This window comes from Ornithorhynchus anatinus, chromosome 7 (genome assembly GCF_004115215.2).
Source record: "Ornithorhynchus anatinus isolate Pmale09 chromosome 7, mOrnAna1.pri.v4, whole genome shotgun sequence".
Lineage (NCBI taxonomy): Eukaryota > Metazoa > Chordata > Mammalia > Monotremata > Ornithorhynchidae > Ornithorhynchus > Ornithorhynchus anatinus.
Window position 1 is genome coordinate 49,447,571 of NC_041734.1, and position 15,852 is coordinate 49,463,422.

The 15,852-nt window shown below is 46.5% G+C and overlaps 1 protein-coding gene across 1 annotated transcript in view; it reads right to left on the bottom strand.

Annotated features, from left to right (window-relative positions):
- Window positions 1-15,852, bottom strand: part of TMEM44 (transmembrane protein 44) — a 47,132-nt gene that overhangs the window by 19,430 nt on the left and 11,850 nt on the right. The window contains exons 3-6 of the mRNA XM_029069641.1: window positions 10,934-11,027; window positions 9,115-9,281; window positions 8,110-8,196; window positions 3,356-3,526 (exon numbers count right to left, since the gene is read on the bottom strand). Of these exons, the coding sequence (XP_028925474.1) occupies window positions 3,356-3,526; window positions 8,110-8,196; window positions 9,115-9,281; window positions 10,934-11,027 (519 nt within the window). The remainder of the gene's footprint in view (window positions 1-3,355; window positions 3,527-8,109; window positions 8,197-9,114; window positions 9,282-10,933; window positions 11,028-15,852) is intronic.

Genomic DNA, 15,852 nt, shown 5'->3' on the forward strand with positions numbered 1-15,852 from the left:
AATTCTCAAGACTGTAAGCTCGTTGTGGGCAGGGAATGTGTCTGCTGTTGTATGTGTACTCTCCCAAGTGCACAGTAAGCGCTCAATAAATACGATTGAACTAATGAATGAATGAATGAGCGCCCACCAGCATCCCGGGGAGTGTGATCCGGGAAAGCTGCCCTCACCTTGCCTCTTCCCCTGCCACACCCTTCCCTGCAGATCTTTCCAATTTTCTTCCCCTCCTTCTCCCCGTCCCTGGCCTCCAGGTGGTTTCTAAAACTTCCTTCCGTTTCCCTGAAGCTTCCACGTGCAGCTAAACCTGTTTCCCTAAACCTATCCCCACCCCTGACAATTCCCCTTTCCTCCCTCCACTTGGCTTCACTTATTTATTAATAAGAAATTATGATTATAAGTAATTATTATTTAATAATAGCAATTGTGGTATTTGTTAAGTGCCTACTATGTGCCAGCTACTGTACTGACTTGCTCAAGGTCACATAGCAGGCAAGTGGAGGAGCTGAGATTAGAACCCAGGTCCTTCTGACTCCCAGGCCCGTACTCTATTCACCAGGCCATGTTGCTTCTCATTAGAAAAGCAGCGTGGCTCAGTGGAAAGAGCCCGGGTTTAGAAGTCAGAGGTCCTGGATTCTAATCCCGACTCTGCCACTTATCAGCTGTGTGACTTTGGGCAACTCACTTCACTTCTCTGTGCTTCGGTTACCTCATCTGGAAAATGGGGATTAAAACTACGAGCCCCACGTGGGACGACCTGCTTACCTTGCATCTACCCGGCGCTTAGAACAGTGTTTGACAAATAGTAAGCGCTTGACAAATACCAAATTATTATTAGGCCATGCTGCTTCTAATTTCCTATTTTGCCACAACAGCCAGCCCATTCTCAGACTGGTAGCCCCCCACCTCTGAGACTCCCCAAAGATGCAGGAACTGGACAAGACCAGGGAGAGGAGGAGGTCTGGGAAGGGGAGGCCGCTGTCCTCCCCTCCTCCGCCCCACACTGGAGCTGTGGGAAAAGGGAAGCAAAAACGTTAAAGCCATGATGGGAGGCGGAAGGTGAGGAGGAAAGGTGAGGTGGGAGCAGATGGAGGCAGGGAGGGTGTGATGAGGGTGGGTTACATTGGAGGCCCTCTGGGACATGAGGTGACTCAACCCTTTTACTCTAAACAGAAATAAGAAGCAGAGTGGCTCAGTGGATAGAGCACGGATCTGGGAGTCTGAGGGACCTGGGTTCTAATCCTGACTCTGTCCCATATCAGCTGAGTGACTTTGGGCAAGTCACTTCACTTCTCGGTGCCTCAGTTACCTCATCTGTAAAATGGGGATTAAGATTGTGAGCCCCAAGTGGGACAACCTGATTCCCCTGTGTCTACCCCAGCGCTTAGAACAGTGCTCGGCACATAGTAAGCGCTTAACAAATACCAACATTATTATTATTATTAACAAAAGTTCCATTAGCCTAGCACTTTAATTCACACAACATCATTACTACCACGTGGAAACAGAAAAGTTAGGCAAATTGCCAAAGCTTACGTCAACTGGAATGGGAATTTATGTTGATCCCCTTCTCCTTTGCCAAATGAAAGGATTCCAAGAGGCAGACGGGGAAAAAAAAAATCCCTCCAGCTATCTGGCATGAGCCAGGGGAAGTGGCAATTAATAATTTTTCTAGGTCACTGAGTAGGGTGACTCTGTCATTAGCGTGGGCCTCCTATTCCAACCGAAAACGTCAATGCCACAAAAGAGCAGCAGGACGTCGGCCACGTCGGAAAACACTCTAGTCAGGGGGCTGGGTAGGCACGCGGCGGTAGCAGGGGACTGTGACCATTTGCTCCTTTCATTCCACACGGCAAGCAGTGCCTTGTTGGCAAGGAAGCCAAGAGGAGGGGAAGACACCCTCTCATCCATCCTGCACTTCTAAATGAAAGGCTTCAAAGAGTCTTACTAGATTCCTAAAGGGCCTTACTAGATGTTTTACTAGAAAGGTCAACGATGGAATTGCCTGGAGAGACAAACTCACTTGAGTTTTCAGAGGGAGGGCAGCCCCGGTTTGGATGCCTACAGGGTGAGGTGAGGATGGATCTGAGAGAGAAGGTGGAAGCCAGGTGATTCTGGTTCCACGAGGCTGCTTTCTGCCTACTACGCCTCAGCCTGCACACTTGGCCCCTCTAATGTCAACCTTATCGCTGTACCTCGATCCCGTTTAGCTCGCCACCGACCCCTCGCCCACGTCCAGCCTCTGGCCTATAACGTCTCCTCCCTTCTCAAATCTGACAGACAATTACTCTTCTGCCCCTTCAAAGCCTTACTGAAGGCACATCTCTTCCAAGAGGTCTTCCCAGACTAAGCCCCCGCTTTCCTCATCTCCTACTCCTTCTGCTCCCTTTGCTCTTCCCCACAGCACTTATGTACATATCCTTAATTCATTTATTTGTATTAATGTCTGTCTCCCCCCTAGATGGTCAGCTTATTGTGGGCAGGGAATGTACCTGTTTATTAATAATAATAATTAATAATTATGGCATTTGTTAAGCACTTACTATGTGCCAGGAACTGTACTAAGCAGTGGGGTGGATACAAGCAAATCGGGTTGGACACAGTCCCTGCCCCACAGAGGGCTCAGTCTTAATCCCCACTTCCTAGGTGAGGTGACAGAGGCCCAGAGAAGTGAAGTGACTTGCCCAAAGGCACAAAGCAGACAAGTGGAGGAGTGATGAATAGAACCCATGACCTTCTAACTCCCAGGCCCGTGCTCTATCCAGGACAAAACTGTCTTCTCCCAAGCGCTTGGTAATAATAATAATAACGATGGTATTTGTTGAGCGCTTTCTATGTGCCAAGCACTGTTCTAAGCGCTGGGGTAGATACAAGGCAATCAGGTTGCCCCACGTGGGGCTCACAGTCTTCATTCCCACTTTACAGATGAGGTCACTGAGGCACAGAGAAGTTAAGGGACTTGCCCAAGGTCACACAGCTGACAAGCAGTGGAGCCGGGATTACAACCCACGCCCTCCGATTCCCAAGCCCGAGCTCTTTCCACTAAGCCACACTGTATCTACAGTTGCTTTATTGAGTACAGTAAGTGCTCAGTAAATACGATTGACTGATTCTGACTGACTGAAGCTCTAAATTCATTCATTCAGTCGTATTTATTGAGCGCTTACCGTGTGCAGAGCACAGTACTAGGCGCTTGGGAAGTACAGTTCGGCAACAGATAGAGAAAATCCCTACCCAACAACGGGCTCACATTCTAGAAGGGGGAGAGGGACAACAAAACAAAACACGTAGACAGGCAGTCCTGCCAGACCCAAAACTGTCGATGAACGGTTCCGCCGGCGCGGAACCAGAGAAAGGATACGGCCAAGTCGAGCGCCGCAGAGCCCAGTGCGATCAGGAACCAGGGCACGGCACGCACCAGGTATTCCGGCTGCCGGTTGTGGGCCACGATGGTGGAGGCGTACAGGAAGCTGGCCACGGCCGAGAAGAGGTTGGCCCACAGGCGAAGCGCCGGGCAAGCTTCCCCCTGACACTAGTCACACGAGAAAAGAGGAGAGGGCTCAGGAAATGATAATGATAATATAATGACTTTTTTTTTTTGTTGGTATTTGTTAAGCGCTTACTATGTGCAGAGCACTGTTCTAAGCGCTGGGGTAGATACAGGGGAATCAGGTCGTCCCACGTGAGGCTCACGGTTAATCCCCATTTGACAGATGAGGTAACTGAGGCACAGAGAAGTTAAGTGACTTGCCCACAACCACACGGCTGACAAGTGGCAGAGCCGGGAGTCGAACTCATGATCTCTGACTCCCAAGCCCAGGCTCTTTCCACTGAGCCACGCTGCTGCTCTTAACTTATATTTGTTAAGTGCTTACTGTGTGCCAAGCCCGGTACTAAGCACAGGGGTGGATACAAGCCAATAGGGTCCTGTCCCATGTGGGGCTCACCGTCTCCATCCCCATTTTACAGATGAGGTAACTGAAGTCCAGGGAAATGAAGTGATTTGCCCAAGTTCACACATCAGACAAATGGCAGAGCTAGGATTAGAACCCATGACCTTCTGACTCCCAGGCCCGTGCTCTATCCGTTATTCCACGCTGTTGCTGGAGGCAGAACCCATCCACTCAGCCCAGGAAACCAGCAGGGTGGAGACCAAGGCAGCTCGCTCCATCCCCTAATAATAATAATATAAATAATAATGATGATGGCACGTGCTAAGCACCTAGTGTGAGTCAAGGACTGTTCTAAGTGCTGCGGCAGGTACAAGCTAATCAGTCCCTGTCCCTCATGGGGCTCACAGACATCATCCTCGTTTTACAGATGAGGTAACTGAGGCCCAGAGAAGTTAAGCTGAGACTCGCCCGAGGTCACACAGCAGACAGGTGGCAGAGTCGGGATTAGAACCCGGGTTCTTCTGTCTTCTAGGCCCGTGCTCTATCCACTAGGCCACACTGCTTCTCTTTACTCTCTTCTGCTTTATTTGGGGTGCAGGACAGAAATTTGCCCAAATGGTCATATCAATGCAGTTGACAACGAGGAACAAGAGGGCTGGCACTAAGGCCAGGTGACAGGCCCTTCTGCTCCCGTTTCTGGGAGCTCCACACCGCAGAGTGGCTTCCGGTCCTAGAACTGGGACTGGGAAAAAGTCGAGAGCTTTTTGGGCCGCTCCCCAGCTCCTCGCAGAAAGGCGGGGGCCAGTTGGAAGTGAGGCCACAGCCGGGCTCTGGGCCTCAGCTCTCGCCTCTCCGGGGCCGCGTAACTGTGCTAAACACTGGGGTAAATACAGACGATCAGGCCCCACGGGGGGCTGACGGTCTAAGTAGGACGGAGAGCGGGTATCGAATCCCCATTTTGCAGAGGAGAGAACTGAGGCACAGAGACGTTAAGTGATTTGCCCAAGGTCACCCGGCAGTTATGCGGCGCAGCCAGAATTAGAACCCTCGTCCTCGGACTCCCAGGCCCGTGATCCTTCCATTAGGCCGAGGATGTGCGGGCTTGGGAGTCAGAGGTCGTGGGTTCTAATCCTGCCTCTACCACTTATCAGCTGTGTGACTTTGGGCAAGTCACTTAACTTCTCTGTGCCTCAGTTACCTCATCAGTAAAATGGGGATTAAGACTGTGAGCCCCACGTGGGACAACCTGATTACCTTCTATCTACCCCAGTGCTGAGAACAGTGCTTAGCACTTAGTAAGCGATTAACAAATGCCATCATTATTAGATAGGAAAGGGAGAAACAACCGCCCTGCATCACTGTCCACGGGAGGCCTGTTCTTGGAGACACCGCCCGCTTCTGTGGCTGGAACGCCATGAGGAAATTTTCTTCTGACAACATGTGTCTATCTGGGTAGAACGCTGCGGTGTCAGAGAAAACGCGCACGGGCGGTGATGGTCTAGAGTTCCTTCTCTACGGTGAGTCTTCCTAAATATAGGATTCATCAAAATCATAACCCCCGTGTTACCGGACACTTGAGTGTACATGTCGCATTTTCTAATAGTGCCCTCTAAGTCCCCCATAGACAAATGATCTCTCTTCTCCGAATTATTATCTCTGTCTCCTCATGTTTGCTCAAAACCCCATTATTCATAAGCAGTTGAGAACATTTCCTGCAACAGCGTCGCCCCGACTTGCTCCCTTTATCCGCCTCCCTCCTTCAGCCCCACAGCACTGATGTACGTATCTTTAATTTATTTATATTAATGTCTGTCACCCCCTCTAGACTGTAAGCTCATTGTGGGCAGGGAATGAGTCTGTTTACTGTTGTATTCTCCCAAGTGCTCAGAACAGTGCTTCGCACACAATAAGCACTCCAAAAATATGATTGAATGAATGAATACATAGTTCAGAAGGCCAGCAAACGCCGCCTTGTCAATACGGCCCCCAAAAGGCAGAATAGCCGCAATTTATTTATATTAATGTCTGTCTCTCCCTCTAATAATGTAATAATAATGTTGGTATTTGTTAAGCGCTTACTATGTGCCGAGCACTGTTCTAAGCGCTGGGGTAGACATAGGGGAATCAGGTTGTCCCACGTGGGGCTCACAGTCTTAATCCCCATTTTACAGATGAGGGAACTGAGGCACAGAGAAGTTAAGTGTCTTGCCCACAGTCACACAGCCGACAAGTGGCAGAGCTGGGATTCGAACTCATGAGCCCTGACTCCAAAGCCCGTGCTCTTTCCACTGAGCCACGCTGCTTCTTGACTGTAAGCTCTTTAGGGGAGGGAACATGTCTACCCATCTATATTACGTGGTACTCTCCCAAGTGCTCAGTAGAGTATTCTGCACACCGTTAAGCGTGGCTCAGTGGAAAGAGCCCGGGCTTGGGTGTCAGAGGTCATGGGTTCTAATCCCAGCTCCGCCGCTTGTCAGCTGTGTGACCTTGAGCAAATCCCAACTTCTCTGTGCCTCAGTCACCTCATGTGTAAAATGGGGATGAAGACTGTGAGCCCCACATTGGACAACCTGATTACCTTCTATCTACCCCAGTAGGGCATAGACATGAAGACTATCTACCCCAGCGCTTAGAACAGTGCTCGGCACACAGTGAGTGCTTAACAAATACCAACGTTATTACTATTATTGTTATTATTATTAAATATGACCAAATGAACAACTGACTGAATATTCTATTGCTCGTCTCCCTGTCTAGGCTGTAATCTCACTTGGCAGGGGCCGGGTCTACTAACTCTGTTTTATTTTGCTCCCTCAAGCACTTAAGAATACAGCGCTCCGCACACAGTCCGTGCTCAAGAAATACCACTGATTGATTTCTACCACGTACTTCTACTACTAGCTGAGGTGAGTTTTCTAAATTATCAAACGTACATTTCAAAGGAGGTTTTCAACTCCATTTGGTGTCCCTAACCATTGCAGGGTAGAATAGGTCGAAAAGGACTTCCTGCACCGTCCTGCTTTATTTGACTGATGATGAGAGAAGGGTTAGACAGGGAAGCTTCAACCACTGACCCCTGGTCATGGAAAGCCTTATGAATTTGATAAACTTCTTAGGGCAACGACATTTGTTTCAGAGCTACCAGAGCATGGGTCTATTAGAGAAGCAGCCTGACTTAGTGGATAGAGCACAGGCCTGGGAGTCAGAAGGACCCGGGTTCTAATCCTGGCTCTGCCGCTTGTCTGCCGGGTGACTTTCGGCAAGTCACTTCAACCTCTCTGTACCTCATTCCCCTCATCTGTAAAATGGGGATCAAGAGTGTGAGTCCCATGTGGGACAGGGCCTGGGCCCAACCCCATTAAATTGTATCTACCCCAGTGCTTAGAACAGTGCTTGATACATAGTAAGTGCTTTCTGGTCTGTTTCTGGGACAAAAAGAATTTGGTGTCTACCACAGGGTGGCTATTTTTTATGGCATTTGTTAAGTGCTTCCTATATGTCAAACACTGTTCTAAGCGCTGGGGTAGTTGCAAATTAATTAGGTTGGACATAGTCCCTGTTCCACAAGATGCTCATATTCTTAAGTAAAAGGGAGAACAGGAGAACTGAGGAACAGAAAAGTTAAGTGACTTGCTCAAGGTAACACAGGAAGCAATTGGCAGAGCAGGGATTAGAACCCAGGTCCTCTGACTCCCAGACCCGTGCTCTTTCCAGGAGGCCACCCTGTTTCTCAATCCCAAAAAAATGCTACCCACTGGGCTTGGAAAGAACTCCCTATAAAATGACAACATCTATGGTTGTGTTATTCTGGACTCAGACTTCCAGAAAACTCCTGTAGCAAAAACTGGCTTAGATGGCTGCCAGTGGCTGACAATCTAAACGACGGAGACTTATTATCGCCCGAATTAAGAAAAGGAAATTAAATGTTCGTGCCCCTGCTTGTATGTGATTATCTTGCATCTACCCCAGCACTTAGTACAGTGGTTGCCGTATAGTCAGTGATTAACAAATACCGCTTTTATTAGTATTACCTCCAAAAGATAATTTCTCTGTTGGCAACTCCCAATACCCACCTCTCTCATCCAAACTTTTGATTTCGCTCAAAGAACAACAGAAAGAAGGGTAGAAGAGCTTTACTTCACTAAAGCTGAAAAAGTACTCAGATGGGCCAACTTTGAAAGGAAAGAGGACTCGACATCGCTTCCTCTCACATCTTACTTACTATTTTGGCGAATAAGGGGATCCTGGAGGTCCAGGTGATAATCACAGCAATGACTCCCAGGATGCAGCCCAGGACCTCACTATTTTCCTGAAATGAAAATGAGTAAGACGTTCTCAGCTGCAAAATGGGAATTCCCTCCTACTTAGACTGTGACCCCCTTGTGGGTCAGGGACTGTGTCCAACCTGATACACGTCTGTCTATCCCAATTCTTTGTACAGGGTTAGTCACCTAGTAAGCGCTTAATATAATAATAATAATAATGAAGTTCTTATTCCAGGGTACTAGTGAAAAAGCTGAAATGCTCTCTGCTCAGAAAAAGCTAGTCATTGCAAAGATTAGAAAACAGACAGGTGCATGGACACTTATTTATTTCTATTATGTTGGGTTGGGGTTTTCATATCTTCAGAGGATACAAGTGTCCTCTTCATGTTTCTAGGGCCCAACAGTACTGGGTACACGTGGAATATGTCATGGATATAATAAGAAGAATTATGGTATTCGTTAAGCGCTTACTATGTGCCAAGCATAAGCGCTTAACGAATACCATAATTCTTCTTCTTCTTCTTACATCATTATTACATATTATTACATTATTAATGTTCTAAGCGCTGGGGTAGATACAAGGTAATCAAGCTGTCCCATGTGGGGCTCACAATCTTAATCCCCATTTTACAGATGAGGTGACTGAGGCACAGAGAAGTTGAGTGACTTGCCCACAGTCACACAGCTAAGTGGCAGAGGCGGGATTAGAACTCACATGCTCTGACTCCCAAGTCCGTGCTCTTTCCACTAAGCCATGCTGCTTCTCATGTAACCTACTTAAGAGCAGGGATTATGTCTACCATTGCTTTTGTATTGTATTCCACTCTCACAAGTGCCGAACACAATGCTGTGCACACAGTAAGAGCTCAATGAATACCACTGATCGGCTGAATGATGGAAAAGGAAGCAAGGCCCCTGGCTCTGAACTACAGGATCCCTATGGGGGTTCTGAGGCCCGTTACCTGGAGCAGTGTGCCAAGTAGCCTTCTCTGTGGCCCCCGGAACTCCACAGTTGACCAGGAGGCAGGCATCAGGATGAACCAGCCTGTGCCCACACTAAGAGGCACAATGAGGGCAAACAGGCTAGCATTAAGCTTCCTCCTACTCTTCCTCCCCTGAGAGCTCCGACCTGCAGCGGAAGGCAAGTTGAAGAGAGAAATTTTAGAAGACGTGGAACATCAGTAACTTACCAAAAGATCTGAAGCTCGCCTCTAGACTGTAAGCGCGTGTGGGCAGGGAATGTGTCTGTGTATTGCTCCACTGTACTCTCCCAAGCGCTTAGTACAGTGGTCTGCACACAGTAAGTGCTCAATAAATACGATCAAATGAATGAATCTGAAGAAAAGGAGTCATCTGCAATATGCACCTTAGATCTTTATTAGCATAAGGACAAATGAGCTGGAAACCTCCCAATTCGAGATCCCTTCTTTAGATTTAGGTGGAGGCATTTAATCAACTCTGCAGTATTTCAGAAACGGTAACAGATCTGATGTACAGAAATAGGTACTTTTTAGATGGAACAAAAGAGAACTCATTTACTCACCACAGCCTCTTTAATTTCCTGTTCTCCTATCTGTCCTTCTCCAACTCTCACTTTTCTTACCTCTTTGTCCTAATTCTTTATTCCCCGCTTAAATGATCTGCCCAGTCTTCCATTTCCCAGACTCTTCTCCCCTTTAGTCTTATTTGTTGGTCGTCCCTGGCCCTTAGTTGGAGAACAATCGAGAGGCTGAGTCAATTTCAAAAACCTGCCTTAAAGATTAACTTGGAATTGTTTAGGGACTGCTACACAGAACGTGCATGTAGCACTTTCTGTTTTAAAGTCACATTTCCCTAGTTTTTTCTCTTCAGCATCATCATCGTCATTATTGTTTGAGAATGACTCAGTGTGGAGTACTGGGGGGTTATACAAAAAAAATAGAAGAAACTCAGGAAGCATTTTATATTTTTAAATATAAATCAAGAGGCCTAAAATCCTAAAATCAAGAGGCCTTCCCTGACTTACCATCTCCCCTGCGTCACTTACGCACTTTTATCTGTATTACTTAAAAGCTTGATATTCACCCCATCCCAAGTCTCACAGCACTTAGAGTCATTCATTCAGTAGTATTTTTCGAGTGCTTACTGTGTGCAGAGCACTGTACTAAGCGCTTGGGAGAGTACAATATAACAATAAACAAACTCTCTCAATTCTATCTGTAATGTATTTTAATGTCTGTACCCCCCTTTAGACTGTAAGCTCCTTGTGGACAGGGATCATGTCTACCAACTCTATTATACTATACTCTGGCCAAAGTTTGGTACAGTGCTCTGCACACAGTAAGTACACGATAAATACCACTGACTGACTGACTGATTGAATATACGATCCAATGGCAGGGACATTGAGAGGTGGGTAACAATTAGAGATCTTGAAGGGTAACGGTTGGAGGTTCTGACAAGAGCAAATCATTCTGAACAGCTTGGGAAGGTGATGGGGAAGCAGACTGTGGGACAGTGTGAACTTGGAGGGAGAGTGAGGTATTGGATCTTATTTAGCGCTCATGTGACTAGCTCTCAAGGAAATCTAAGCCATAGCAGCCATATACTTCTACAGCACATCGGACAAACCCTGGAGCTAAAGTTAGCCTTAGGAGGAAAGACTGCATAAGGATGCCTGCTTTTCCCTCTCTGATGGATCTCCTTTGTGACCCCGTAAAGATTAGACAATATTCCTCTAGCTTAGATGACAAACTGACATTCCCCTACACTTGATGAGCTGATTTCCCTCCAATCACTCACCTGCCTTAGGCTTGAATTTGGAGCCACAGAGAGGAAAAAGGATCAATAGAAAGTTCAGGACATCTGTGGCTGCCAGATAAGCACCGGTGAAAACCTGCAAAAAAAAATAAAATAGAAAAGGTGGAATTCTATCAAGGGTAGATACTTCTTTTCAAGGCAAGCCCCTTTCATCCCAGGACTGGTAATCAACTTTCAGGAATTAATTCTCTGGGATTCGTCTCCTTCTTAAGGTGCTTGACCAGAAGCATGACAGGTGAGGACTGTGAAATTAATATTGGGAGCGTTTCTCTTTTTTATGGTATTTGCTAAAAGCACTTACTATGTGCCAGGCACCGTACTAAGTGCTGGGCTGGATACAAGCTACTCAGGTTGGATGCAGTCCCTTCCCATATGGGGCTCACAGTCTCAATCCTCATTTTACAGATGAGGAAACTGAAACACCGAGAAGGTAAGCGGTTTGATCAAGGTCACACAGCAGACAATGGGCGGAATCCAGGATTAGAAACCAGGGCCTCCGACTCCTAGGCCCATACTCTTTCCATTAGGCCCCGCTGCTTCTCAGAAACGCTCTAGTACTCCAGGAAACATATCCAGTCATTTCTCACAACTTGAGAGGCTAACATTATCGGTCGACAGTCATTCAACAAATATTTAGTGAAAACCCACTGGAAGCTAAAAGACTAGAGATTGAGCAAACTACCCACAGTTTAACACAGAATTGAGTCAGAGATTGTTAGAGACCCCAATCCATCGAAAATGTTTGCCTTCATTTTTTGTAATCTGGAATTGTCTGCGACTTCCTGGATGTGGCTCACAAAACGGTGGATACGGTCAAGTGCTGTAACAGCAGTGCTGTTTACATGACAATCGTGTTGTTGGCCACCAGTTTATTATTATTATTACTATTATTATTATTATTATTAAGCTCTTTGTTAATTGCTCAGAAAAGCAGCATGGCTTAGTGGAAAGAGCAGGGGCTTGGGAGTCAGAGCACATGGGGTCTAATCCTGACTCTGCCACTTCTCAACTGTGTGACTTTGATCAAGTCATTTCACTTCTCTGTGCCTCAGCTACCCCATCTGTAAAATGGGGATTAAGACTGTGAGCCCCACGTGGGACAACCTGATTACCTTGTATCCCCCCCAGCGCTTAGAATAGTGCTTGGCTCATAGTAAGCGCTTAACAAATACCATCATTATCATTATTATTATTATGTGCCAAGCACTGTTCTAAGCACCGGGGTAGATACAAGGCAGTCAACTTGGACACAATCATTGTCCCACATGGGGCTCACGCTCTTAATCCCCATTTTACAGATGAGGTAACCGAGGCACAGAGAAGTGAAGTGATTTGTCCCGGGTCACTCAGCAGACAAATGGCGGAGTCAGGACTAGAACCCAAACCCCCTGACCCCCAAGCCCACTCTCTTGCCCCTAGGCCGAGGTTGTCTAGGCTTCTGATCCATTCCATCATCCTCAAGGAGAAGGTGTTGAATTACTCTCCCACATGGTGCCGTCTCCCTTTACAGCCACGGGAGACACTCCCCTTTAGTGACTTGAATGTTAGAGGGAAACAGGAGATGCAAAACATTCTCCGACACTGAAGGCATCTGTTAGGTGATCTGGAAAAGGCCGTGTTCCGGACAGCTGGATATGTGTGACTAGTATTCAGGTTTCAGGTCGGGAGTTCCCAACAGGAAGAGATTTTTTTGAGTTGGGGACAAGTGTCACTTAAATAGAAGCTGATTAAGACTGTGAACCCCATGTGGGTTAGGGACTGTGTCCAACCTGATAGGCTCGTATCCATCCCAGCGCTTAGTACAGCGTCTGGCACATAGTAAGCGCCTAACAATTACCACAAGTATTGTTATTATGATGATGATGATGATGAGATGGGTTTAGCCCGGGTAGAGTTTCCCTTAGACTGCAAAATCCCTGAGGGCAGGAATTGTGTCAACTTCATTGTACCCTACCAAGCGCTTAGCACCCCACACAATAAGCACTCAATAAATACCACTGATTGATTGATTGTGGATTTCTAGGTCAGCATGAGTTAACCCTGTGTATATCAATCAATAAAACAATTTTTCGCAGTATTTGTTAAGCAGTTACTAGGTCTTAAACTCTTTTCTAAGAGCTGGGGTAGATATCTTCATTACCCTATTTATTTTGTTAATGAGATGTACATCACCTTGATTCTATTTATTTGCTATTGTTTTAATGAGATGTTCTTCCTCTTGATTCTATTTATTGCCACTGTTCTGTCTGTCTCCCCCGATTAGACCGTGCGCCCATCAAAGGGCAGGGACTGTATCTGTAACCGATTTGTACATTCCAAGCGCTTAGTACAGTGCTCTGCACATAAGTAAGCGCTCAATAAATACTATTGAATGAATACAAGTATATCAGGATAGACTGTGAGCCCGTTTCTGGGTAGGGATTGTCTCTATTTGTTGCCCAATTGTACTCTTCAAGCGCTGAGTACAGTGCTCTGCACACAGTAAGGGCTCAATAAATACTATTGAATGAATGAATGAATAGACCCAGCCCCTGTCCCACAGGGGATTCGCAGTTTAAGTAGGAGGGAGTAGGATTTGATGATCCCCATTTTACAGTTGAGGAAACTGAGGCACAGAGGAGTTAAGCAACTTGCCCAAGGTCAAACAGTAAGCAGTTGGCAGAGACAGTGTTAGAAACCAGTTCCTCTAACTCTCAAGCCCATGCTCTTTCCACTAAGCTACGCTGTTTCTTTAATAAACACTTAATGTGTCCAGAGCACTGTGGTATGAATTAACCGATCAATGGAAATGATTGAGCACTCACCGTGTGCACAGCACTATACTAATAATGGTGGTATATGTTGAGCCCTTACCATGTGCCTAGCACCAGGGTAGATACAACATAATCAGGGTGAAAAACAAACACAGTGTCCCTATCCGACACGGCACTCCCAGTCTAAGAAGGGGAGAAACTGAGGCACTGAGAGATCAAGCGGCTTACCTAAAGTCACACAGCAGGCAAGCGGCAGAACCAGGATTAGAATAATCATAATAATGTTGGTATTTGTTAAGCTCTTACTATGTGCAGAGCACTGTTCTAAGCATTGGGGTAGATACAGGGTAATCAGGTTGTCCCAAGTGAGGCTCACAGTCTTCATCCCCATTTTACAGATGAGGTCACTGAGGCACAGAAGATAAGTGACTTGCCCACAGTCACACAGTTGACAGGTGGCAGAGCTGGGATTCGAACCCAATCCCGGGCTCTTTCCACTGAACCACGTCCCCCAACTCCCGGCCCTGAGCTCTTTCTACTGGGTCAAGCTCTTGGAACTGTACTGTGCTTTTGGGAGAATACACTCCAAAAGAGTTGGTAGATATGATCCCTGCCCTCAAGAAACTTACGATCTAGTAGGGGCAGACAGACCTTATAACGAATTACATATATAGGGGAGACGCTCAATAAATAGGATTGAAGGAATGACAAAGTATAAGAATATAAGAGCAGCGGAGCTGGAGAGCAAAGTGTTTAAGGGGTACAAATGCGTAGGTGACACCGAGAGGAAGGTGAATGGGGAAATGGGAGCTCGGGGAAGGCTTGGAGGAAGAGCTGGAATTTTAATAGGGATTTGAAAGTTGGGGAAGTGGCTGCCTGTCGGATTCACTCATTCATTCAATAGTATTTATTGAGCGCGTACTATGTGCAGAGCACTGTACTAAGCGCTTGGAATGTACAAATCGGCAACAGATACAGTCCCTGCCCTCTGACGGGTTTACGGTCTAATCGGGGGAGACGGGCAGACAAGAACAATGGCAATAAATAGAGTCAAGGGGAAGAACATCTCATTAAAATGTGAGCCCCACGTGGGACAACCTGATTCTCCTGTATCTCCTCCAGCGCTTAGAACAGTACTCGGCACTTGTAAGCGCTTAACAAATACCAACATTATTATATGAAGGGAAGGGAGTTCCAAGCCAGAGGAAGTACATGAGCAAAGCCATGGTGGCAAGCCAGGCGAGACTGAGGTAACGTATGGATGTGTATGTGTAGTCTGCGTAGTGTGTATGTGTAGTTTGAAGGAGAAAACCCTCCTAAAAATCACATCTCCTCCAAGAGGCCCTCCCAGATTAAGCCTTTTACTTCCCCTATTTGCTCTCCAGTTCGCATTGACTACGCTCTTGGCCGTGTACCCCTTGACACTTTGATACTCACCCCAGCCTACCAGTCCTTATGTTAATATTCTTACTTTCTACTATTTCATTCAATTCATTCAATCGTATTTACCGAGCCCTTACTGTGTGCAGAAGCACACAGTAGAACAGTGCTTGGCCCATACTAAGCACTTAACAAATACCAGCTTTATTATTATTACTATGTCCCCTATCCATAAACTATTTTAATGTCCATCTTTTCCTGTAGACCGTAGGCTCATTCATTCATTCATTCATTCAATTTTATTTATTGAGCGCTTACTCTAGTCAGAGCACTGTACTAAACACTTAGAAGGTCCAATTCAACAATAAAGAGCCACAATCCCACACCGGGCTTACAGTCTAGATGGGGGCGAAGCTCCTTGTGGGTAGGGAACATGTCTACCGACTCTGTTGTACTGTACTCTCCCAAGCACTTGGGACAGCGCTCTGCACAGGGTAAATGCTCAATAAATACCATTGTTTCATTGACTGAGATGGAAAAGGGGGAAATGAAAACTGGAAATACCCAATTCACTGGCAGTATTTGGGGGCTGTTGGGTGTGGAGGTGATCAAGGTCCTTTTCAGTAAATTTTCCATTGGTTGTTTAATCCATTCTCTATATGGGGAGTCTTCCATTTATACTGTGCTCCAGCCCAGGCCTCTTGCCTGAACAAGACACGACAGAGAAAATAATTCAGTCCTTTCGGCAGGCCTGATTTTCCAACTGAA